Source organism: Topomyia yanbarensis, chromosome 3 (genome assembly GCF_030247195.1).
Source record: "Topomyia yanbarensis strain Yona2022 chromosome 3, ASM3024719v1, whole genome shotgun sequence".
NCBI classification, from domain to species: Eukaryota; Metazoa; Arthropoda; class Insecta; order Diptera; family Culicidae; genus Topomyia; species Topomyia yanbarensis.
The window spans coordinates 82,553,764-82,579,640 of record NC_080672.1 but is presented as its reverse complement, the minus strand read 5'-3'; the positions used below and the strand labels follow the sequence as shown (position 1 = coordinate 82,579,640).

The window sequence follows — 25,877 nt, the reverse complement described above, 5'->3', positions numbered from 1 at the left end:
TATTTGTATAACATAAAATATTGACATTTTCGAAATAAGATAATCATAGAATAGATATAGTGATTTGTGATGCGGATGATATGATTATAGAAAACTTTTCTCAACCAGAAGACACTATCTTGGCCTCCAAAAAGGCATCGCTCATTTACTCGTCAAACCCGCTAAAAATACCCTCATAGTTTATACAGAAATCGTTAGAAATAGCTCCAAGCTACCATTTCTATCATCTGCTCGTCAAGCCCGTTTTAAAAAATTCCCAATTTTTTTTAACCCTATATGCTGGGGTCGGGACTCAAACCCAGGTGCGCTGCGTACAAGGCTATCGATTTACCAACTACGCTACGCCTACCCCAATTCCCAAATTGTTAGGGTTATCGAGATTATTTTTCAATCGGAAGTGTCCATCCTGGATTTCAAAAAGGTGCCAAATATTAATTTTCATCATGTACCTGTCAAGCCCGTTTCGGAAATACCAATATTGTTAGGGTTAACGAAAATGTTGCTCAAACAATGAATTTTAGTAAAAATGTAAAGCGAACTTTTTTACCCATGGCTTGGTTCGTAAATGGAGGTTCCAGTGTACACATTGTATGAAGAAAAATATGGGAATTTAACTGGATACTTATTCTACCCATTAGTTTTCACCAAAAGCTGAAACTCTTTCTCTCACAACTCTGTGTCTCAGTCTTTTTAACAGCAGACTTCGCTGTAGGATCCCAGTCATCGTCAGCCTCTGAATGTCAGCGCAATGGTAACAAGTGATTCCAAAACCGATTATACCATTTAGTCTAGTCTACACATACACAGCCAATACATGTAGGGATCCTGGAAAATTGCAGACGCTCGCCCACAATTTTTCTTGTCATTATTAACGTTTATGGCACATATGAAATATGACACAAGCATTAAAGCGGCCAGGCCAACTGTGCAGCGTACAAAATAAAGATGATTCAAAATTATACGGCAATCAAACTATTCATTTAATGAAGAATTTAATCAACGAATCATTTTGAACCTTGAATAAGGAAGAAACGTGGACAACCGTACACAACCGTTTCAATTTGATAGGGGTTTGATAAATCGTTGGGAGTAACTTGGTTAAGAGGGTTAATGTCACTCCTTTGGTTCCGGGTTCCTGGAATGGGGCAGAGGTTATTAGCCCTGCCCTGGCTGATGAGCCAAGATTATAGCGCCTTTACTCGCTCTCTGAAATGAAACATAAAACATAAAATATCCGACGCAATTAGAGACATCAGCAAGAAAGTGAAAGTAAGTACCAATATTCTAGAAAAAAAAAGATTTCAGGAAAATATGGACAAAACAAAACTGCTAGAGTACATAGTTTTGTTTTGTCCATATTCCCTCCGAAAAATCGCCCTGCTAAGAACAATGGTACCCACCCTCACACTCCCACTTATGTCTCCAACCGCGCTAGACACCTCATGTTCTATTTCATTTCATCGCTTATATTTTGTAAATAATTCAAGAGGAAATTTTCAATAGGACCCTCTCTTTCGTTCATCACGACGTCATTACAACACTTCGCACTAATTTTCCAGTACATATCGAAAGCCGACGGTTTTTACTAGAATATTATGTAAAGAGTAGAGTAGTAAATGTTGAAATGGCCGAGTAATGAACAGAAGAGAAAGACCCCAAAGAGAATCTCTCATTGTTACTTACGTCCTATTCTAAATTTTCTCTAGAATTATCGTTTTCGGGAATAGAATTTTTACGTATAAAATCTAAATTCGTTAACTCCAATTAAGATTACATATACCAACTGAACACAATATGTGTATATTTGAAATACACTGAGCTATACTCTTCTTAGATTGATTTTGCATCAGCAGAAGTATCATTTTTGTTGTCTATTACCTTTTGTCACTTTTGTCAGAATGTTTGTTAGATAATTTTGTCAGAATGTTTGTTATTTCATACCTTATAAAAATATTTCACAGAAGAAACCATATCAAACTATCTGCGTGATTTGTAATTCCGTTATTTATCTCTGATCCGGGCGTGCTCAGAAATACAGGCAACCGACATGTGATCAAACTTCGTGGTCTATACCGTGCCCGCTCTAACTCCGTGAAACACCCACCAACGATACAGAATGTAGCAATGCTATGTGCTATTCACCTCGTAGTTAGTCGCAGTCGTAGGAATTATATCTACTATCCTAACACTGAATATTCGGAGTCGATTATATAAATATTCAAAAAATAAATTGCATGGATCTCACCAGCGTGTTAGGACACCCAGCAGCCCGTATAATAGTCTGAGCACCGACATCCCTCCGGTCGCCTCTTCCGGATAGTCCGCTGTAGGACGATGGCCTGTAACTGAATTTGATTGTTTGTTGCGTGCCCAATCCGGCTGCTTTCCATTGCCGTCTCTTTGTTTGCCAGGGCGGAGAAAAACTCTAAGCAGTTGCGATCCCGCAAGATTCCGGAACAGTCTGTGACGCCAACACCCGTGACTGCAAGAACACCCATTGCACACGTACACACACATACACACATTTTATATTTCTTTCAGTATCGAAAGGATTTTAACACCTCAATACCACATTCCGACATTAAACGAAAATTGAAAAAAGACCCAATTTTCAGCAACACGAAAAAAAATGTGTGAATCTCAGCCAACGCCTACTATCGGAATCTGATTCCAAAACCGATTATACCATGTTCAGAAACCGGTAAAGAAAATTCGTTCAGGTCATAGTGACAAGTGCAATAGCTGCATCTAGTACCTCAAAATCAACAGCATGTACCAACAACAAGAAACAAGCCAGCATCAGTGGTGCGAAATTTTACATTTACTTGCTTATTTCTGATTAATTTGCTGAAAACAATATTCAGTTTCAACGCTCCCCTCATTCATTCACTTCCACACTGACTGAAATTTTATGAAGAATCGAATGGTTGAGTGTAGAGGAAATATAAATTCATTCACCAACCAAAGCATTCATTTGTTATTATGTGGACAGTTTGAAGGCAGAAGTTCTTTTACATTTTCGAGCATAGCTGAATTGTGTAATTTATATCTGGTACACTTTGCTTGATAATCCCTCTCAGAGCTAGCATAGAAACAAGGTTCAGTTTGCTTCTGAAACCGAACATATGCGGACATAAATGCTTTGTAACGAAAAAGCGAAGGACGAGGGAAACAAACCAAACATTCGATTCATCGCGACGGGCATGAATTGAATTTTGTTTCTCTTTCAAGCTCACGCAGGGATGTCAATTTTTCTAAGCTCTGATTCTGGGCAGCATTAACGATGATAATCAATTTTCATAAAAAAATAGTTTAATTGAAACAATTGCATCCGTATAATTTCTCTAATCGGTATTGAAATAAGAAGTCATATATGATAGGGCCCGTCAGTACTTCAAACCCCGGGGCCCGGCGCGGCTCTCGACGGCCCTGGGAGTAACTAGAACAAATTCCTGGCCAACAACCAAAAATATTTTTCTTCGATTTTCATTAAGCTATATTTTTTATCATGCCCAAAAACATACTGCATAATTTGGTAAGATTATGAGTATGTAAAAAATTGCTAGAGAATGGTTGCATAGATGCAAAATGATGATTTTATGGGTTTTTTAAACATTTTTGAAAATGGAATGGATAAAAAAAATGGAAATAGTAGTGTTGCTGTGTTGGACCAACTTAAAAATTCCTTTCTCTAAACATTTCATTCCAAATTTGATGGATAGAAGAGTTATATTATACGGCGAGATCCGGCAAAGTTGCTGAAAAAGTATTGCAAAACAAGATTCCAGCTATCAAAAAAAAAAATCGGGACATATATATTTATTTCTTTTTAAGAAACCGAAGCTCTTAAAATATTCTTCTTTAGTCACTAGATATAGCCTCATAACCTTTTCTTATTATTTAGTTTAAATTTCCCTTAAGGGCAAAACAGACAGAGCAAAATTTAAAAAAGAAATCAAATTATTTGGATCTCTAAGATAAGAAAAATATGCTCAAGAAAGGATTTACTCGAATTCAACTTGGTTCGTCTACTAGAGCCCATCAAACTATCAACTATGAATTTTCATATGAAGCTGATAAAATCGAGGGTAGACAAAAAAGGGGGGGGGGGGGCTGATAAAATCGGGTCTTCACTGTCACTACAGATTTACTAATTTAAGGTACACCGAAATGATGCAGGGCCAAATACTGTTTGATAAAAGGTATCTGTATGAATATGTCCCTTTCTTTCTCTTTTCCACTGATCATCTGTTTATGCAACTGGGAAAACAAACGTATTCTCAAAGATTACCTCGAAATTACTAGTATTCGAAAGGATATAGATAGCTTACCTCTGTACTGGTAGGTGGATAGATGCCAAATTGTTCCAAAAAAATGGTTATTGTCTAATTTTAGCTCTTATTAAGGCATAATTACAGCAATAGCAGCAATAAATAATTTTGACCACGATTTAACCTCAGTTACTCCTCTGTGGGGCGTGACAAGTAGATGACGGAAATCGATTAGGGACGCCATTTTGAAATTGATGATGGCGTTTTTCGGTTGAATAACTTTTTAAAATTTTAACAATATGGATAGTTTTGGAACGAGCATTACTAGTAGATTGCGGAAATCGATGAGCGACGCCATTTTGAAATTCAAGATGGTGACTTCTGGTTGAACAAAACATTAAAATTCTATCAATATGAATATTTTTGAAACGGACATGGCAAGACGATGAAGGAAAGCGATGTGTGATGTCAATCCCATTCCGATAATACCCGTATTGTTGAGTCTAAAGAGCTTTTCCTAAACCGTGTAATTGCCATCTTAGTTTTCAAAATGGCCTAAAACATCGATTACCGGCATCTATTCGTCAATTCACTTCTGAAAATACCCATATTTTTGAGGCTTAGAGTTTTCTGAAACATAAGTCGCCATAGTGCATCTCTGGCATCCACTCGTCAAGCCCATTGGGAAAATACTCATATTGTTGAGGTTATAGAGCGTTTTCTCAACTAGAAGTTGCCATCTTGGATTTCAAAATGTCCTACATTTCCGGCATCCTATTCCTTTCCGAAAATACCCATATTGTGGAGTTTATAGAGTTTTCTGAACCGAAAGTCACTCTCTTGGTTTTCAAAATGGCCTAAACATATTATTTGTCACAAACTAATCAATCCCACCCCGGAAAAAGCCCATATTGTTGAGGTTATAGAGTTTTCTAAACCTGAAGTCGCCATCTAGTGTTTCAAAATGGCCTGAAACATCGATTTCCGTCATCTACTCGTCAATTACATTCTGAAAGTATCCATATTGTTGAGGTTGTACAGACTTTTCTAAACCGGAAATCGCCATCTTGAATTTCGAAATTGACTATAACAACGATTTCCGTCATCTACTCGTCAATTGCATTCCGAAAATACCTATAACTTTATGCTATATTTCACCCTAAGGAGGAAAATTTGGTAAAAACCAAAATTTCTCACTAAGGTGAAAATTTGTTGGCAAAAACCAGTCTTTGTACAGGATGGCACAACTCCTTATTTCATACTATGTTGCGTTTTGGCTTCGCCTCATCAGAGACCGACACTAACTTATTGTCGGAATAATTGAAACACATAGTGTGTTTTAGTTTTAAGGGATTTGCGTCAAGCCGGCGCTAATCTATTTCGACAATAAGTTAGTGTCGGTTTCTGATGAGGCGAAGCCGAAACACAACATAGGACTTATAACTTAATAGTTAGGATTTGTGCCCTTGACGCACAAAGACTGGTTGGTTTTACCAAAAAAAAAAATCCTCCTGGTGACAAATTTTGGTGATTGCCCAATTTTTCTTATGAGAGGGAAATATAGCATAATACTCATATTATTGGGTATATAGAAAGTTTTCCAATCCGAAAATCGGATTACAAAATGGTCTAAAATATCGTTTTCCGGCATCGACTTCTCAATCCCATTCCGAAAATGCCTGATAATATTGTTGAGGTTATATAGCGGTTTCTAAACCGGCAGTCGCCATCATGGATTTCAAAATGGCCCAAAGATCAATATTCGTCACCAACTGATTAATCCCATTCCGGAAAAGCCCCATACCATTGATGTTAAAAAGTTTTTTAAACCGGAAGTCGCCATCTTGGGTTTCAGAATATCCTTAAACATCGATTTCCGTCATCTACTCATCAATCCCATTCCGAAAGTACCCATAATAGTCGTCATCTTGGATTCCAAATTGGCCTAAAACACCGATTTTCGTCATCTACTCGTCAACCCCATTTCGAAAATATCCAACTTTCATTAGTAATAGTTAGCTAAGAATGTTTTAAATTGTGCACAATTTCACACAGTACTGCTCGTGTTCAATCTTTTTTACGAACTTGTTTGTTAAAAAAAAGTTTATTTTTTCGAATTTATTTCGTAAAACTGGTTACGTTAATCGAATATTATGTAAAAAAAGCTTGAAAAAGTAGGTCCTACTGTATTGACCAATGCCTAGAAGAAGCCAAAGATCGTTTGTGAAAACTTTTTACAACGCTTCTTTGAGAAAAAGAATGAATATTATATTCATGCTCAGTGATCTAAAATTATCCTAGAAAATACCTTTTCTCGATACTTAATTTTTTGTAAACTAGTAATATTATCAACTCCTAACTTACTCTCTGGAGAAGATTGTTTAAAATAAATGAAGCATAAAAATACATGCACAACTTTATAAGGGCTACGGAAATTTAGATTGCCTTCTTCCTACCGCACCGTCTGACCACCCAACCACATGCTTCTCATTCGACTAGCAAACGATGAATGAAGCACAAAAAGAGATGCGTGCCTTACCTAACTTCACAATATTCGATTTGATTCTCGATATTGAGAGCTCTGTCTGAAATAAACTGGAAAATTCCGGTTTTCCGCGTTGCTTTCGAACGATTTTCTGCGAATCAGTGTTTGTGTTGTTTATAGAAGTCGTAGAGTAGAATGGGGTCAGATAGGTATGGGGGTACAGCAGGTATCGGGCATTATCTTTGCTATGTTATTGCAGAGGTCGCTGCGTGAATTAAATGCACATCGTAGAGAACATCGTTGACGATTGTCATTTCGGCTGTTACTGTAGATCAGCTGTATTAGTTACGGCGTCGTTTATGTTTTCGCGTGTTATTCTGCAAACATGCATTGGCTTTCGTTCTCATTATAGTACATTTAATGAATCTAAAAAAATGTCAAGTGAGTTTTTTCTTATGTAAAAATTCTGAACACGAGTTTTGTGTTGGTTTTTCCAATATTTTTATTTTTGAAAAAAAAACATACGGAAATCAACATGAAGTATACATTTGGGACACGATAGGGCAGCCGTTTGGGGACACTATAGGTCACTATTATAATGCAAATTTTAATTATATTGGCAGGAAAATTGTACGTAATTTCGTGCGAAAAACGCTAAAACGAAGTGAAAAGGACATAAAGAACGCAATTGCATCTGTTCAAGATGGCGCCGATATTCGATCAGCCTCCGAATAATTCAAACCTTAAATTGAAAATATTACGTGCTCGTTTGAAAGAAAAGTGCTCGCCATCAATGAAAGCGCTTCAAATATTTCGTGTGAGCTGACGATAATTAAAGGTGTTTTTGAAGTAGATAATCGAAAAAAACATGATCGAAAATGAGAAGGAAAAGGAGCCCAAATAAAACGCAAACGTTGTCGTCCTACAACTAAGCAACCGCGTGAGCTGGAGTGCACAACTTCCATTCCACACTCTGGCGACGACGAGGACACCGAAGAAGTCAATCATAGGTACAAAACCAGACGCAGCTGCTGCAAAACACATTTTTTCACCATTTCCTTCCACGGTTTCATGATTTTTCACATAATTTGCTGATTCCTCACATTCTTACCTAAATGACGTCAATGGATTCCATTTATTATTTGTGTTACTAATTTTTAAATCTGCAGTATTCAGGCACTTCAAATAAAATTTGATTCGCTTATTTTCTATGCTTGTACGTTGTTTTATTTAATCTCGATAATAGTGACCTATCGTACCAACAGATTTTGAAAACATCGAAAAAAGTACATTAGCCTTATTTCAATTAACTTAAAAAATATTTACCTAGGTATAAAACTACTATCGCTGAAAAGTTTCCTTTCCTTTCCAACGAGTGCTTGTTTGTCAAAATAAGTGCAAAAATACCATCGCACGAGCTCGCCAAAGAAAACTGACTTACTTGACCCTACTCTACTCCGCATACTTCGAAATTTAATACAAATTTGATGAACATTTTTTCGACTGAATTGTTCAAACATGATGTAATTCTGTTCAGTACAATGGAAGTTACTGACGTTCTAGAACTCTCCCTCTTGTTTCAACCAAAATTGTGGTAGGAAGCCCCTATAATAATGTACAATTGGTAAACATTGAGAATGATCGGTAAATTGGTTCCTGAGATATTACGGTCTCCGCAAAAGATTGTGCATTAATGGATTAAAAATTTTCTCAAATTATATGAAAAAATAGCAGGTAATCTATATAATTACCTTTAAGTTTTCAAAAATCAAATAGAAAAAAAAATCATTGAACTAAGAAACAATGTGAGTACTTATATTTGTTAGCTCAATGATTATTTCTACCATGACGCACAACTATCGTATCAATCTCCGTACTTCACACTCCATAGTATAGCATTATTCATTCAACAAATTGTCGAGGTACCTCTTCAGGTTATCCCTCGACGTCAGCACAACGCTGTCGTCGTTCGTCGATTTAAAAATTTCCCCTAAGGAACCGTCGTCCCTGCTCGCACAGTCGAATCAGTTAATGACGTCTGTCCGTTAATCGATGATTACCCTGTTATTGCGGTGGTTGGGTGCGAGTAAGAAGTGTATACCGCTTCTACAAGATACCACATGGGCCTCGCTAGTAGCTGTACCTACACCGACCGAGCCCGGTTTGTCAACCAGATGAATAATGATGACGATAAAAATAGACTTTTCCACGTGCGTGGGTGTTATCTCTCTATCGCATCGTGGACCAGATCGGTCCTTCTGACGACGACGACGACCAAGCGCACCCCGTGGTCAAGTTCGTTTGCAGCTTCTTGCTGCGACGTCATACTCTCCACCATAATGCCGCCTACTGTGGTTGGGTTGGGTGTTGTTCAGGTTCAACCGGAAGACGTCGCCGCGCACACCACCCGGAGCTAGAGAGATTGATGCTAATCAGTATGATAAGCGCGTCGGTTGTCGCCTAAAGTTTCATGGTCTGCTGCTGAACGGATGCAAATTAACCTCAGCAGAAAAAAAGTGATATAATTTGTTTTTTTTTCTTGTCGCTAGCAACAGATGAGTTTGCAATGTAGGCTTTGGTTTATAAATAGTCTTTGGTGCACATCCTTGGTGTTAATATTCAGTAAATCAAATCGCACTTCGCCTTTAGAAAAAGAAACGAGTGCTCTTCGAAGACAAGCCAATCACGAAGCTTCGTCCATAGGGAGTATAATTCAGCAAAAATTACACATTTCTGTTGGTTCGAAGCTTTTCCCTCCTGTTGACAGGCAATCAGAAATGAATGAGTTTTTTTTGCTCTCCTGCGCTTGTCCTATTTATAGACGCCTCTCTACCAGTTATCTCTTCAAAACCTGTAGACGTAGTCGAAGAAATTCGCAGCTGTCATTCACAATCCACTTCAGCCAGCAGTGCCTGCGCGCAGCAACAGGTTGAGGCTTGAGAGATATAGGTACATACGGGAGAGTGCAGCGCAGAAGGCAGAAGGAAGTGGAACCGGTTATACAGTTCGGTCCATCGCAAATCCATAGCTGCTGGCGGCGGCGGCGGCACTTTCCTTACAAGCTTTGTTCCTTAAACGAACGAACAAACAAACGTTTGAAAAGTAAAAAAAAAATAAATAAAATTAAAAAAAAACAACATGGAACTACAACCCGCCGCCGTCCATGGGGCGTCTTGCTCGTTTGAGCCAAATTGAGGTGCAAAGCGGACGCATCGTCTTCGGTCTCAAACCGGTACCCATATCGGTTACACGGCAAGTTACGTGCGAAACAAGTTGCGCTCCTCTTTGCGACTGCCGGAGGTTGTGGTTGCGCAGGATCAGATTGGTGGTGGAGAGTTGCATACGTTTCAGATTTAGCTAGTGTAAAATTCCTGCTCTCCTTGCCTCCCCTCCGCCATCACCTATCATTTAGGAACGTGTTGTGGTTGTTGTTGTTGTTCCGTCCTTGCACTGCTGCTGCAGTGCATTGCTTCATAGAGAGGAGGAACTGCTTACGCGGTGAAAGAGAAAACTCGAACGTAAACAAACAATCTCGAGTGGGGTTCACGTTTCAAGTGGCACTGTGATGCTGCCGGATTGATCGGTCCGGCAGAGTGGTGCATTGCAATCGAGCCGTTCGTTGAAGATTCTTGAACCGAATGAATGTGTCTTCTTCGCCAATGGATATGGGAGGTCGGGGAACGGGACAGCTGATGAGCACGAGGCGGAACTGAGATGGCCAAGTGTGCAGTTAGCGATGTTTTAGAAAGTGATTATGGCAAGTTTAATTGTCCGGAAGGAACGCTGAGAATTTTAGGATTGTTTGTGTAGGAAAATACTCTGAACCTTTCTATATGCGATTTTTTCATTAGGATATCTCTATCTTTTCTCTGAATTGAACACACAAATTTTTAGCGAAGGTAGAAGCCAAGATTGCTTCGCAAGGTCTTCGAATCGTATATGTAGACGGGTTTGAAAATAATCGCTGACAGATATTGCGCGGCTTGAGAAGATATTCGTCACAACTTAAGGTTCGTTTCGTAAAACTTCTGATCTGGTAAAGAATTTGCAGTTGTGGAAGAATAGGATGGACTTTGTGTCAATATAAATTATTTGAATATCTCTTTAATTCGTTTACAAAGGACAGACATCTTAACGCACAAAGCTCTCAAATTGTTAAATCTTTGGATTATACGTGTCGACATATGATAAAATCGGCAGTGTTGCCAAAATGCTATTTTCTTAATTTGCAAGGAAATTACGATTTAATTTTGAATATTACTCCTCCAGTACGCTATTGCAAACATCATCAAGCATATTTCGTGCATCACTTTTAAAGAACCTCTGGCAGACAATTGCTTTAGGATGGTTTTTGCATCACGCCTCGATAGTGGTGCATCGAGGAGACCGAAAGGGCTTATGGGCCTTTTTCATATTTGGTGTTTTTTCATACTCTGCATCAGCCCTAACTAACGCTAAACTATTAGCCTGTGTACGCTGGCTTAGCCGACTGGCGGGTCGACGTGGACTGACGTTTCCAAACACTGTTCCACAGCTTAATGGTGGCGGTGTTGGTGAACACCGCTCGCAGTGGAGGTCATTGTTTGTCGATTTATCGGTCGACTTCGTCATCGTGCACAGGCTAATCAATTAAAGAAATGTAAAAGTAGAATACTTGTTTTTGTAAATCATTACGAAGTGTAAAGGTGTTTACGTTATACAATGTAACTGATTGAATTAGTATCATTGATGAATGAAACAGATACGAATAGTCCTAAGTGACTTCCTGGAGGAATGATGATTGTGTATGAGGTTTATGATACGCAAATCTACCCCTTCCAGAGAAGTGTTTCTAAAATTCTAAATTCCATTTTCCAAATCGTGCATCAGATACGTATTGCCAAGAAGGCGTGCCCTCCTTTACCGTCTGGCTGGAGCCTCCAATCAGTTAATTGAAGTTTTTAGTACTAGTGTACAATTGTTATGTGCTACTCGTATGTCTATCTGAACTGGCGTATATGATAGAATAGTGGGTAATCCTTCATAGGATTCGTTGGTCACTTTTTTCCGGTGTTCAATTCATGTGCATTTGATTCGATTCATTCCAGAAGATCGGATTGGATAAATTAAGGTACGATTAGCTTATCGACGCACGCGAATCATCCATTTTTGTTGGGCATAGCATGATAAAATTCTAATAGAATGCAGTTGTCGTTAATGGCAAATAAATATCATTTGCTGGCATTTAGTTGAGTTCAAGTAGTTTGATTATATGTTACATGTGTGCTTTTCTTCTACTTCGTTAGTCTGTTTTTACTGTACTTCTAGTAGTTTGCTTTTCCATACTCATGTATACCAATTTATACGCTTTTACTTAAATTCTTACTATATCTTAAATTAGATTCATACTAACACTCACTAACACTATCAATTCCATATTCTCTTATAAACACCCACAATTCGTCTCATTCCAAATGTACAAACACTCGTAACCTTCGCGATAACACTAACCTGGTCACAAACGCAAACATGCAATTGCAACCATCCACACATACCTACGGCCGCGATCTCGCCAACTTTAAAACACTCCGGTAATTAAGTGCACGTTTTAGCGTTTCCAAATTCACAAACGCGGTCTCAAACATTAACCCACCGCTTGTGCGATCATGAAAAACGCAAAGTCTAAGCTCGCGGTCTCGCAAATATGTCAATACCCAGGTGATTAACCCTGAAAAAGGCAAGCTAGAATTCTGACTTCAAGATGAATCGCCCATAGGACCCAATGAAATCAAAAGCCTCTTTTTTGTAGTTTTATCAGTGAGAGAATCGAAAGCCTGAAAACGCTCGATCATTTATATTTCAAATTACAAGTCCATGGAAACTAGAGAACTGTAACTAGCTGGGCCTCTGAGACCCCTTGCCTTTTTGAGGATTAAGTAACTGTTTTAGCACTAATAAACTTCCAAACGTTCGCGCAATAATGAGACGTCATGTCCGAAAATCTCTACCTTTGGTCCTAGTAGCCTAGGTCCATACCTTCAGTTGGACCAATTGAAAAATGAACACCATATCCACTAGACAATACATTCCATGGCGACATGACTGGGAATTCTAGTGATATGGGGAAACTTATTCTTTTCTAGCATCTAAACCATACAGTTTAAATTAAGCATCAGATTCACGGTCCGCTGCCGTTCATTTAAAAAACACTCAACTTTACGAGTGTCCATACCATTGTAAAATCAAATTTATGTATGCCAAGCTACATACACGCTAGCTCACGCGATAAACTCTGTAACATACAATCGCTCGAGGCCTTCACACCTATGTCCGCGATCCCGTGAACAGGATAACACAAAACGCCCCGATGATTTAGCGAGCGTAATAGCACTTGTAATTTGATTATCGCGGTCTCAAGCGCGCACAAAACATTCGCACGCGATCGTAAAGTCCCTACGTTCGCACATTTGAATTTTACACTCAATATCACAATCAGAATCACGGCCTGCAATTGGCCTTCAGCAGTGTTTTAGTGGGTGACATTTCCCGTCGTGTCTGCCTTCGTGGTGAGTGATTCTGATTGGGAATCCTTCGGAGAACCCAGCTCTATAGCTCCAGTAGGACAACTCATCAAAAAAAGAAGAGCTTTACTCTATAGTTTAACAAGTCATTCTTCTTTCCAAATAATCATAAACTACTTTAATCAGCCGTGTCGTTCTTGAGGTATAGGTAACTGAGCCATTTGAGATTGGTATTGAAAGTTTGTATGAATTGAAGTGAACAGAAATCTTTGATATCTGAAACATTCGGCCTAACGGCATTCAAGCAAATGTCTGTCGGTCATAAATGACCGGGAGCCAATCTCAATGGTGTTCGCGAAATGAGAATGCAATTGAAACACCATATTCCTTCGTTACCACGGAACCTGCAAAAGGATCTGTCTGTTCTCAAACAACACGGTGTACTTATGACAATCAGTCTCCCACGTGTCGGTGCTGTAAGCAATCAGCACACCACGGAAAATTCTGCGCGGCAGTACACAGCAAGACAGAAGGAAACTTTAGCACAAATTGTTGTCTAACCATTAACACTGCTAAACCTTAGCTGCTTGGTCAGCGTTTTCCAGTGCATTAGAAAGAGGTACCAGGAACAACACGACGAAAAGTTTTCAAAAAAGTTTTCACGACTGTAATCCACAATCTAAAGAAACAAGTCAAAATAATCAACAACCTCTAAGTCAGTCCACCAGTGACAAAACTTTGAACGAAAGCAATGATCAAGGACCCAAACGAAATGCTATTGAATTTTGTTTTCTCGCAAGTTCACGCAGGGATGTCAATTTTTTCGTGCTCTGACCCTCAGGCCCCTGGCAGGTGACGTCGAAAATGCTTTACCGTCGAGGAAAAAAATCGCCGTTCGCACAAGTAAAGGCGTGCAAAGGATTAGATAGTAATGCTTTACAATTTATATTTAAGACCAACGGCTCCTTTAAGCTCGCGCATCGAGCCATGCTAAATAATCGAATTGAAAATTAAAAAAAATATCCGGCGGTATCGGACCGGAGATGAAATATTTAAAGAAATCCAGGTCACTGAAAAACGGGTTTATAAGTCGCGGGGCAACGTCATAGAGTCTGTTACATGTCGACCCAAATCCTACCATAAATGCGATAATAAATGCGTACAAATATTTGTGCAAAAACGCGCCAATTATTAAAGAGAATAATCTTACAATCAATTAGTTCAGGTTGAAACGGACAGTTTTACCTGGAAATCACTACTCTATCATTAGTACACTTTTCTGTCGTACAATATCACAACAACAATAACGATTCCATCTAATAAGGTTCAAAACACTCTAATTTACCATCGCACTCTCGTACCGACGCACGCCTGCATGCACAAACCCATCCATACGTGCGCTATGACCACTCATTACGCCGGCCTGCCTGCCAGCCGCTGTTGTTTTTCTTCTCTGTTGAGTCAATCTCATTCGGTCACACTCTCGAAGGTAGTCATCACACGCTCGTTATATTGTTGCAAAGTAAAAGTAATCACCGCTCATTATCATGATCACCCCGTTAAACTAACTGCACTTGGTCATCATAGAGTCATCGTTTTGTCGTGGTTGTTGTTGCTGTTGTTGTTGTCATCGTCGTCGCTGCAATCGCTGACGATCAACGGTCAACGAGAAGCTACTACTTTTATTGGAGTCTGTTTACACCTCGCACATGAAAGTTCCTGCACACTTTAATGAAATGGGATTGCAGTGGGGTAAGACTTCGGTTCAAAGCTGCTTAAAAGTTTTTTTTTCGTATAACAAAAGTCAATTTGAAATGTTAAAAATTAATTGTTTTGGTAGAATTTTATTAAGACAGGTATCAGTCGACCGTTGTAACTATTTATTTGTTTGGTTGAGTGCTTATGTCATCAATTAGAAGCCTAATTGAGTAGGTGGCGAATATGCGGGGGAAATACGCATTTTTGTGTCTGAGTGATTTGATACTTTCAAGCAAAACCATCTATAGATCATCAGTACATTCCAATTCCTCAAGAACTCAAACTGAACATGGACCTAACGAAAGAGCATCATCCTATTGTTTACCTAACGTCGTCAACTGAGATTATTTCCGCAACTTCAGCCCAGATCACGAAGGGTTAACCATTTTGTCTCTAAATGATTACTCTGAGTGGTACATATAATAAAAGTGAACGCATTTTTTTCCTAAATGATTATTATATCTATCGTCAGTCGACATGCAATTATCCATTTAATTGGGCTATTGTCATAACTCGACACTTTGTGCAATGTACTGACTAGCTGACTGCATGTGTGAGTGTGTGTGTATGTATGTTTGTTGCGTAGATACAGCTACCTGGCAAGCTATAATAAAATCATCAAATGGGACTGGTACTCGGCATTAGTAGTTTGCTTGTCGTGGTGACTGGCATATGCACGTCAGTGTGCCACCGGTCATAATAATAGCTTCGCTGCAACAGTTGGTCAATCATGCCCCGATCCGATCGCTTGTGAAAATAGTTGTTTTGAAGAAGCGAAAGTTGTTTTGATTTCTATTTATAGGTCGGTTCGGTATCGTATGGCAGTGAGCCATCAGGCATCTCCGGGCCGCCGCGACCAACCATTGGCGATGCATTGTGTGTGTGTGAGATAGTGTGAGGTGCAAGCTAACGAGACGCGCACTGCATACAACAAGGGAAGCGCATTCAGATGTTTATGGGAAATCTTAAGTTTGCGCTTGTTTGTTAACAAGTGACCGTCCAAACATTTAATTGTTTGAAGCGACGAACCTCATCTTTTTATGATTTTTTTGAAATAACTGGAAAGCGAATACCCAAAACTGTTCAGTTAGTTTGCTTAATTAACGCTAACATCAGTAATGCAAATTTTCTAGACTAGGTTTTTACAATCGTATCGGTCCATCTTTGACGGATCTTGGAGAAAGCTGACGACTTGACGTAAAACTGTTGAATGCAGTACCCTCAACCAAACTAACTTATCGCAATTATGTTTCACCTAAACGGACGCACTTTTTGCTGGTCGATAATTTATCCCAATTCGGTGAAGATAAATCTTCCGTTCATTACCGAACGGCACCGACATCCCGCGGTCGGCCCGGTACACCGGTGTTACATCAGCGCAACACTTTCTCGACTTACGGATGCCCAGTCTTACCGAGATCCCCCCCTCGCAAAGCCTAATTGTAATCAGCTCTCTTACCTACATAGACACATCAACTCGTAGCTAAAACCGCAACTTTATCTTTCCTTCCAGCTCAAACTCGGCACCGCACTCAACCCGTCGATACAGTTCCTCGCCAACGGACAGGGCTACCTGTCCTTTCCCTCCAGCGGCAGCAATGGTCAAACGTTCAGCTTCTCCATCGCGGACATCGAGGGCGGCGGATCGATCGAGTGCATCCAGCAGAGCCAGGGTCAGCAGCTGCAGAACATGGGTCACATCCCGCACAAGATGCGGATACACGCCAACGACGATGTGTACGAGACGACGAGGCACCGGATGGCGGCCGCCGAGGAGAACCAAAAGAATAAATGGTAAGTCCGAATCCTAGAGCGCGCGCTCGTTTGTACCGCTTCGCAGCCGCCGACGTCGATGCCGTCGCGGGGAGATGAACTTGAACTCATGCGAATTCAAGTACACTACAAAGAGTAGCTCGCGCGCACACACGCACACATGAACACGCATACGGTCGACATCGACGTGGTAATGGTTGCGGCGACGGCTGCGGTGGTGGCAACGACGGCCAACAGCAGTGCCACACTGTTACAGTCTGGTCTGACCTCCTGCATAATGATGTTAGCTTAATGATTTAATTCGCGTTCACTCGCGACTGCACTCTCGGCCTGGCGGAAGGAAACGGAAGGTTTCTAGGCCAGCCGGTCTCCCGGCTCTGGTTTTTGCACATATAGCGCGAACACATGTTGCTCTACTATTAGCGACTGGATCCAGATCGGAGGGGAGGTCTGCGAGGTATTTGAAGTGGGGCATGCGTGCTCCATCCAGCCCAAATTATTTAACAAGTCTATTTACGTCATCTCTTAGCATAGGCTGTTCGGGCCTCTCTGTAGATGTATAGTTATTCCGTGTCGCCTCGCACGTATATGCTGCCCCGATCGAGTAAGATGAGGCTCAGCAACTGTGCTGTTGCCTCTAAAGTTCGATTGGATGGTTGCGTTTAAACGAAACACGATAGTTGATCGATGATTCTTCACAGTTGTGTGGCTGAGTCTCAGCCAAGAAGTGTAATTGTGACGCAACTTTGGCGGCTAAGAATAGATTTTTAGAGGAAATGAAATGCTGGATAAAAAATGCGAAGATATACGTGGAATCTATCAACGAGACAGTCCATCTCAGTTTCATTCCTTTTTGTTCCCTTCATGTTCCATTTGCAATTCGAAGTTGGCTGTTACAAGGCCTCGCGGTGAATAAGACTTCTTCGAAATAATTTTATTCTTCAACAGGAACCACTTATTTTATTAAAATAGTTGCCCTCTCCAACACAGCGATTTGCGCGATCTAAGAACAAATCGACGTCGTTATAACGTCTTGATTGTATTACCAAAGACAGTTTAACGAATAGGTAAAAGTCACACAAGACCAGAACACACGGATACGAAAAATGACTTTTCGTCAAAATGTAATTTTGGTCGAAACATCTGTGTCAAGTGTTAAGATGGCGTATTATCGCAACAGAATACTTCAATTTTGGATCGAATCTGTGTGGTGACATAAAATGATACGTCTTCTGTTTGTGAATCGGAAAATTTATAGAATTAGAAAATTTGGCTCAATGAGCCGAAATTCTTCTATATCCAGATTTATCATATACGAAACGTGATACTTTTATCATTCATCAAGTACCTTACTGTTGGAAACTGTATTTTACGGAACCATAGCACATGACGACAAATGTCCCTAAAATTTTGATCCCGAGTAACCTACGGTTCATGCCAATTCTAGAAGTTTACCAGTTTGTTCAAGAGTATTCCCTAAGCAGAGCCGTTCGTTTCATGAAACAACACACCTTCGAATTCTGTGAGGTTAAAATCATCATCCCCGTTAAAATTGACAACGACAGTATAGAGGTACGCTTATAGGATTTAACTCCGCGTACCCCTCATGACGTGATTAGAACATACGTATCAAAATACGCTGAAGTGGACTCCACAACTGATATTCGGAGGCACTTTACACCGGCCAATCCAATCCTTTCATACGTAACCATGTTACGCAGATCACCCTGATCTACTCCAGAAAGTAAATTTTTATGCTCCGCAGCGCCGATTCCGGAACCCGCCTCTTCTTTGGATTCCCCGGCATATAACTGAATATGGACAGAGTAACCCAATCGACATGTGTTGTGTTAAGTTTAACGAAACATTTGGTATTTCTGATTTTAATGTGCCTAAAAAGAGTTTTAAGTTAGGTATAATTAACATATAGCACTAAGGTTTTTTTAAACGTATGAACGGCAGTCAGCCGAAGATATGCATAATAAATTAAAATGAGACTTTTAATCAGACAACTATGAATACGCACCCAGGGCAGATTCCTATGTGCCAGTTCCGCAATGAGACACTATACCATGGAAAATATTGCGCAGAAGCAGCTGAGGATAGTCTGTCTACTGCAGACAATAATAGCACACAATCATCTGACGCTACACTGCAAACACTTACATGGCTTAATTATGCTAACGTATTGAGCCGTATCAAAATAAGAATGTACACAGTTGTCAATTGAGTGGCCATTTGAGATTTTAACGCTAAGTGGCTGTGTTTGTTATATGCGTAATCTTAAAATCGAGACACATCTAAAATATTTATCAACGTATATTACGATAGGCGTTGTAACCAAATTCATACATACAAATTCATGCGACGAAAAATGTTCCGTTAGGGATGGAACTTGAAAAAAAAAATATTCCAGGCATTTCCGAGCTACCTTGCATTACGACATGGTTTGCAGGTACACTCAAACCACGCTCTGTATGTATGAAAATCAGTTCACAAAATGCTAGTTCCGTGCAGACTGCATATGACGAAAACTGCTGCCTTCAACCGTCAATGGCTGCGGACAAATCAATAAAATGCATAAGAGCTAAAAGATGAAAACAAATAAATAATGAAATTAATGAAATGCCTAAAATGAATAAAATAAAGAAAACAATAAGACTGATTAATTGACTACATTAATAAAATAATGAAATTAATAAATGAATAACATTAATAGTATTAATAAATCGTACGAAAAAAACGACGCAAGTATTAAAACTAACAATGATAACATTAATGAATTAATAAAATTACTGCACTTAATAAGATGAGTTAAACGAAAACAGTGAATAAAATGGAACTAAATGAATACAACGAATACAATGAATGAATCGAATAAAAGTGTGTTAAAAAATGTACCTGGGCAGTCACAGCTGTCAATTGGCGCAGCATGTATTTTCTTTGCTGTGGCGTGTGCAGTCGTGTGCTCAGCCGCAAGCCGCTAAACGGTGGTTGATGGAATAGGGAGTCCGAATAGCCCCGTACGCTCATTTTGCACAAAAGTGGTGTCTTGAAAATGTCTGCATTTTCATTCAAACAAGAATCAATCCATAAAATAGGAGCCTCAAACTTTCCAAAACACTTAACTGGTATTTTTTGCACTTATATTTGTGACTTCAATCACGGTTATACCATTATAATGTCTTTTTTTTGGTTTGAGAATTACAAAAAAAGAAACACTTTGTATCTCCTTTCTAAAAAAAACTGCAGAATGAGATTCATTTGTCAAAATTAAACAAATATGTACGTCAGTCAGAAAGTCTTACGATTTGCTGTGAAATCGGGGGGAGGGGGGTCTGAATTACCCCCACGGTCTTAATAGCCCCGAGTGCTCCTACGAAAAAAAAAAATGAAGCAAATTTAAAAAAAGCACAGGCAAAAAAGAACAAAAACAAACGCAACAAAATAAATGAAAAATCAAAAAATATTAAATAAGTTTCAAAAATTTGAAACCAAAAAATAGAACGATTAAAAAACTTTGAAACTTAAAAAATGAAGAAAAATAGTGACAAGAAGCCATAAAATGAGAAAAAATAACAAAATTTACAGACTGAACATCGCGAAAACCGTTGTGTTGAACCGACAGCGGCTGCTGATAAGTTATTGAAATGCGTAAAACGAATAAAAGGAAAAAAATAAATCGGGGAAACTAATGGAATAAAAAAATCATAAAATAAATAAAACGAAGAAAACAGTAATGAAATTGATAAATTAACAATATAAATAATATAATAAATCAACCAAATAAATAGTAACAGAATTAATAACATAAATTAAATCAATCAAATCTACGAAGTTAATAAAACCGATGAAATTAACAGCGTTAATAAATTATTAAAATTATAAAACTTACTGCAATTAATAAGATGAATAAAATGAATAAAATGGATTGAAGGAATAATACTAATACATTGGAGTAAAAAAGATAAATTCATTAAAATGAGAAGTGTGAGTGAAACAATTTGTATGAATAAAATGAATGAAAATAATAAAATTAATAAATTGAATGAAGAATGTGAAAATTAATAAATTTGCTGAAATTGATAATATTAATAAAGCAATCAACACATACTGATAAAATAGTTCAAACATTAAAATTATGCGAGTAATAAAATAAGTAAAATATATTAAACAAATTGAATAAATTTAACCAATTGAATAAATAAAATAAATAAAGCAGACCAAATTAAATAAATTCAATAAATAATGATAATAAATTAAATGGTTTTCAAAATAAATAAAATCAATAAGTTAAAAAAAATCAAACTCATGAATATAAGAAAAATAAAAAAAAACAAAAAAGACGATTGACGGTTTAAAACGTGTAGTAAAATATAAAAACCTTAGCAAATAAATTAGAACAAATAAAAGAATTATAAAACGAAATAATAATAAAGTTTGTGCTAAAATAGGAAAGTATTAAAATGAAAATAAATGAAAAAAATCACAAAAATGAAATAGTTTACGAAAAAAAAGAAAAACATGCAGAATGCAGACAAATAGAAAAAAGGAAAACTTTGAACCATTATGAAATTAAAAATACGATGGAGATCCGTTTTATCAGACCATTGCATTTTACGCTGACTATACGGGAAAATTAGCAAATTCGTGACGCATTATAAATTAAATAAATTAAATGAAAAAAAAAACAAAATAAATAAAATGCATATGATGAAAGAGATTTAAAATTACGTGAAATGAAAAAAGATGATAAGACGAACGCTATAAAATAAATGAAAAAATGTTAAAAATTGCAAAAAATAAAAAAAAAGCTTGGACTGTTTAACCTTCCGGAAGTCGCGCATATGGCCTACCGAACGAGCAGCCGCTGGTGCCCAAAGACAATTTCGCTAGATTTTCAGAGCAGCGTGCACTCAGTGCACGAACGCGACTGCCGGAAGGTTAAAAATATATCAGCAAAATAAAACCTTAGCAAAAAAAAATTATAAAAAAATATTAAAATGGAAAATAAAAATTTAGCGGGTCAAAATGCTGACAAAACTCGAGGGCAGGCCAAATTGGAGGCTGATGAAATCGGGTTCTCACTGTAATAAGAAAATTAACGTGAAATAAAATCTTGAAAATAACAAAAATTAAATAGTATGCGCATCATAAAAGAATAAAAATAAATAAAAAACCGAATTAAATTAGAATAAAGCAATTAATAACAATCGTAAAACGAATAAAATAAATAAATCAAAGTAAACCAGTAATAAAATTCAAAAAATAAAGTATATAGGATAGATTGATTATTTAAATTTAACAAAATAAATAAAACGAAGATATGATAAATGAAGATAAAAATGATGTTTTTTAAAGTTGAAATTAAAAAAATGCAAACATTGGAAAAAAGATAAAAAAACAAACGTAATTAAGTAAATAAAATAAAGTTAAACGATACAAAGAATAAAAATACCTAAACTGTTCAAAAATCAGCAATATGTAATAAAGAAAATAAAAAGATAATTAGAAAAAATGATCATAAAAATTTAAAAATTGAAAGAAAATTTAAAAAAAACTAGATGAATGATACAAGTGAAAAAGATAAAAAATTAGATAAATCGCAAAAATGAAGAAAGTGAAAAAAATGTAAAAGATTACAGTGTAAAAAATAAACGTGCATAGTGTAGTTGGTAAATCGATTGCCTTGTACGTAGCTCATCTGGGTTTGACTCCCAACCCCGAACATAGGGTTTGATATTTTTTCAAATAAGATTTCTTCAACTCGAAATGGGACGAAGGACCCTAAGGTTAAAACCTCTACATTCAAAATTTAAAAAAAAATCAAAACAAGAAACAGTTGAAGAAATTGAAAAAAAACAGAAAGTAGACAAATTAAATTCAGAAAAATTTAAAAAAATCAGAGTATCATGAATGTTAAAAAGTAAAAATTACAGCAAAGACCCGTTTTATCAGCCCGTTTTATTACATTTTATTATTTTATCGGGAAATATTATTTTCTTTAAACCGAACCTGTTAAAATATCTCATATTTTAACCTTATAACTATTCTGATTATTTAGCACAATTATATAGATTATTAAATAAAGTTTTAGAGTGCAAAATTAAAATAAGATTTTCTTATTTTTTGCATATTGCCCATTCAACGGATTTTCATGTGAAGCCGACGAAATCGGGTCAAAATGCTGACAAAACTCGAGGGCAGGCCAAATTGGAGGCTGATGAAATCGGGTCCTCACTGTAATAAGAAAATTAATTAATTAAACACTTTAATTTTCATATTACAATGAGGACCCGAACATGAAAATAACAAAAAGAAAAATTAAATAGTATGCGCGTCATAAAAGAATAGAAAATAAATAAAAAGTCGAATTCAATTGGAATAAAACAATTAATATAATACGTAAAATGAATGAAATAAATAAAATAAAGTAAACCAGTAAAAAAATTCAAGAAATAAGGTATATAGGATAGATTGATTATTTAAATTTAACAAAATAGATAAAATGAATAAAGTGAAAAATGAAGATAAAAATGATTTTTTTTAAAGTTGAAATTATAAAAAATGCAAACATTGGAAGAAAGAAAAAAATCAAACGTAATTAATGTTGATTTCGGTTTTGGATCAGAGTCGCCCTAGGTTCGCTCTAATATTTACAAAATCCATACAAAAGTGACAGCTCGGAGCGAACCCAGAGCGACCCGATTCTAAAAACGAAATCAGCATAAGTAAATAAAACAAAGTTGAACGATACAAAGAATAAAAATACTTAAACTGTTAAAAAACCAGCAATATGTAATAAAGAAAATAAAAAGATAATTAGAAAAAAATTATCATAAAAATTTAAAAATTGAAAGAAAATTAAAAAAAAAAACTAGATGAATGATACAAGTGAAAAAGATAAAAAATGAGATAAATCGCAAAAATGAAGAAATTGAAAAAAATGTAAAAGATTACAGTGTAGAAAATAAAATCTTAATCTAAATATTGTATGGTCAATATTAAAAAAAAAATCAAAATATTGTGATGATGGGTTTTATGTACTTCAAGGTGAATTTTAGACTGACAAAATGGTGACATTGGCAAAATCGCGACATATTCTTCTATTTTTTTCATTGAACCGAAGCTGATAAAATATTCTTTAGTCCCTGGACAGAACCTCATAATCATTATTGGTTATTTAGCACATCTATTTAGTCTATTTAGTAGGGTCTTACAGTGCTGATTTTGACAGAAATAATTTTTTTTTATATTTGCATACTTAAGATGCAAAGTATGCAAAAATAAAAAAGTTAAGATAAGAAAAATATGCTCAAGAAATGATTTACTCGAATTTGACTTGGTTGACCCGCTAGATCTTATTGAACGATTTTTCGTGAGGCTGACACAAACTGGAGTAGACAAAATCGGGAGCAGACACGGTGATACAAAGACAACGGAAATAAAAAAATTTTGAAAGATAAAATTGAAGGGATTAAAACAATTAAAAAATGAAAACAAAAATCAGGAAAATTCAAATAAAACACATAAATTTAAAAGCAGAAAAAAGGAAAAAAACAAATCTGAGGAAATTAAAAAGAGTTTACAAAATTTAAAGAACGAAATAAGGTGGAAAAAATGGAAAAAGAGTGAGAAAAATAAAATAAATTTTACAAATTCAGAAAATTAGAAATCAAGCAGTAAAAAAAGAATTAATGACAACTGAAGATGACAAAAATGAACTAAGAAAAATGGAAATAAATAAAAGAAAAAAATATAGCGAATTAAAAAATATAAAAGGATTAAATAAAAAACAACAGAAATTTTTTTCGAGATATTTTTAATACAGAGAAAAAATGTGAAGAAAAAAAAATTACAAAAATAAATAAAACGAAACTGAAAAGAAACATGAAAAAAATGGTAGAAATTCTCAAAATAAAAAATAAAAATATGGAAGTCATAAAGAAAATAAATAAACAGATGAATTAAATGGATAAATTGAATAAAATAACATAATTATTACTATCAACATATTAATAGAATTAATAAAACGAATAAAATCTTCTTTTACCAACTAATTCTCATCAGCTTAATCACCTTTTCTTGCGGGACATCACGCAGGACTATAGGGGTTTGCTCAAAAACATAAATAGTGTTTTCGTTTTTTTTTCAATCCGGCGCTAACTTAGTCCTGTCACTAAGTAAGCTCCCTGCGTGGACCGAGATGCCTCTGCAGGAATATATTGAGTTGACCTTGAGACATTATTATACAACATTCAATGATTTCCAAATTTTGAGAATTATCTCTTTTTTTGCGCATAGTCAATTTCAAAGGTCACCTTATTCAGTTCCAACATGTACGCAATGTGCTACTGGTAGAATTCCACAATCAAGTCCCAGAAGATATCTTTATCGAAATAAACAACACGAAACACTTTGTTGAACTTGATAACACTAAAGTCAAGATGCTAATATATCGAGAAGCGTCCTGCCAAGGTACCACTGCACAATCTGTTTCCGTGTCTGTCTGATGGCACAACCATGTCGCAATGTGTTTTTATTAACCACGACTCTTGGAGGATTTTATTCGCTAGCCAAAAGTCTATCTCAGGTAGCGCAGTATATGCTAAAGACTAGTGTACCATGCTTGAAGACTCAATGTACCATTTATTCGCTTTGATTGCAAATTCCGCATGTTTCGATTGGAGGTTGTAAACAGAAACCGATTCATTTTGCGGTTACCGTGTACGACTTTGTTTTTTGTTGTATTTCTTGATATCCAGCATGATTGTGGTGAATTAATTTCTACGTGGTGACACATCGTGTTTCTATTTTGAATTCAGGTTTTTGTTATGCATAACAATATCTAAAAGTGAAAAAAAAGTTTTGGGACTGGCTCAAAAATATCTCGTTACTGACCTTTAAAGCATGAATAGTTACAGACTACGAATCCCACACGGAACACCCAACATTCGAATCCCCAACCAACGACAGTCGCCAACCAACCTTCAAGTTCTGTATTTTGTTTTCCCTAACGTATCAAATTTCCCTACCCGGAAAGGTAAAACTCAACCATTTCACACATAACGGGGGTACCCAGCGGCCGCG

General features: G+C 36.8%; 1 protein-coding gene across 6 annotated transcripts in view; it reads left to right on the top strand.

The window, feature by feature from the left end:
* LOC131691804 (RNA polymerase II elongation factor Ell) overlaps positions 1-25,877 on the top strand; it is a 408,447-nt gene that overhangs the window by 340,560 nt on the left and 42,010 nt on the right. For all 6 annotated transcript variants that reach the window (XM_058978461.1, XM_058978460.1, XM_058978458.1 and 3 more), the window contains exon 3: positions 16,528-16,808. In XM_058978461.1, the coding sequence (XP_058834444.1) occupies positions 16,528-16,808 (281 nt within the window). The remainder of the gene's footprint in view (positions 1-16,527; positions 16,809-25,877) is intronic.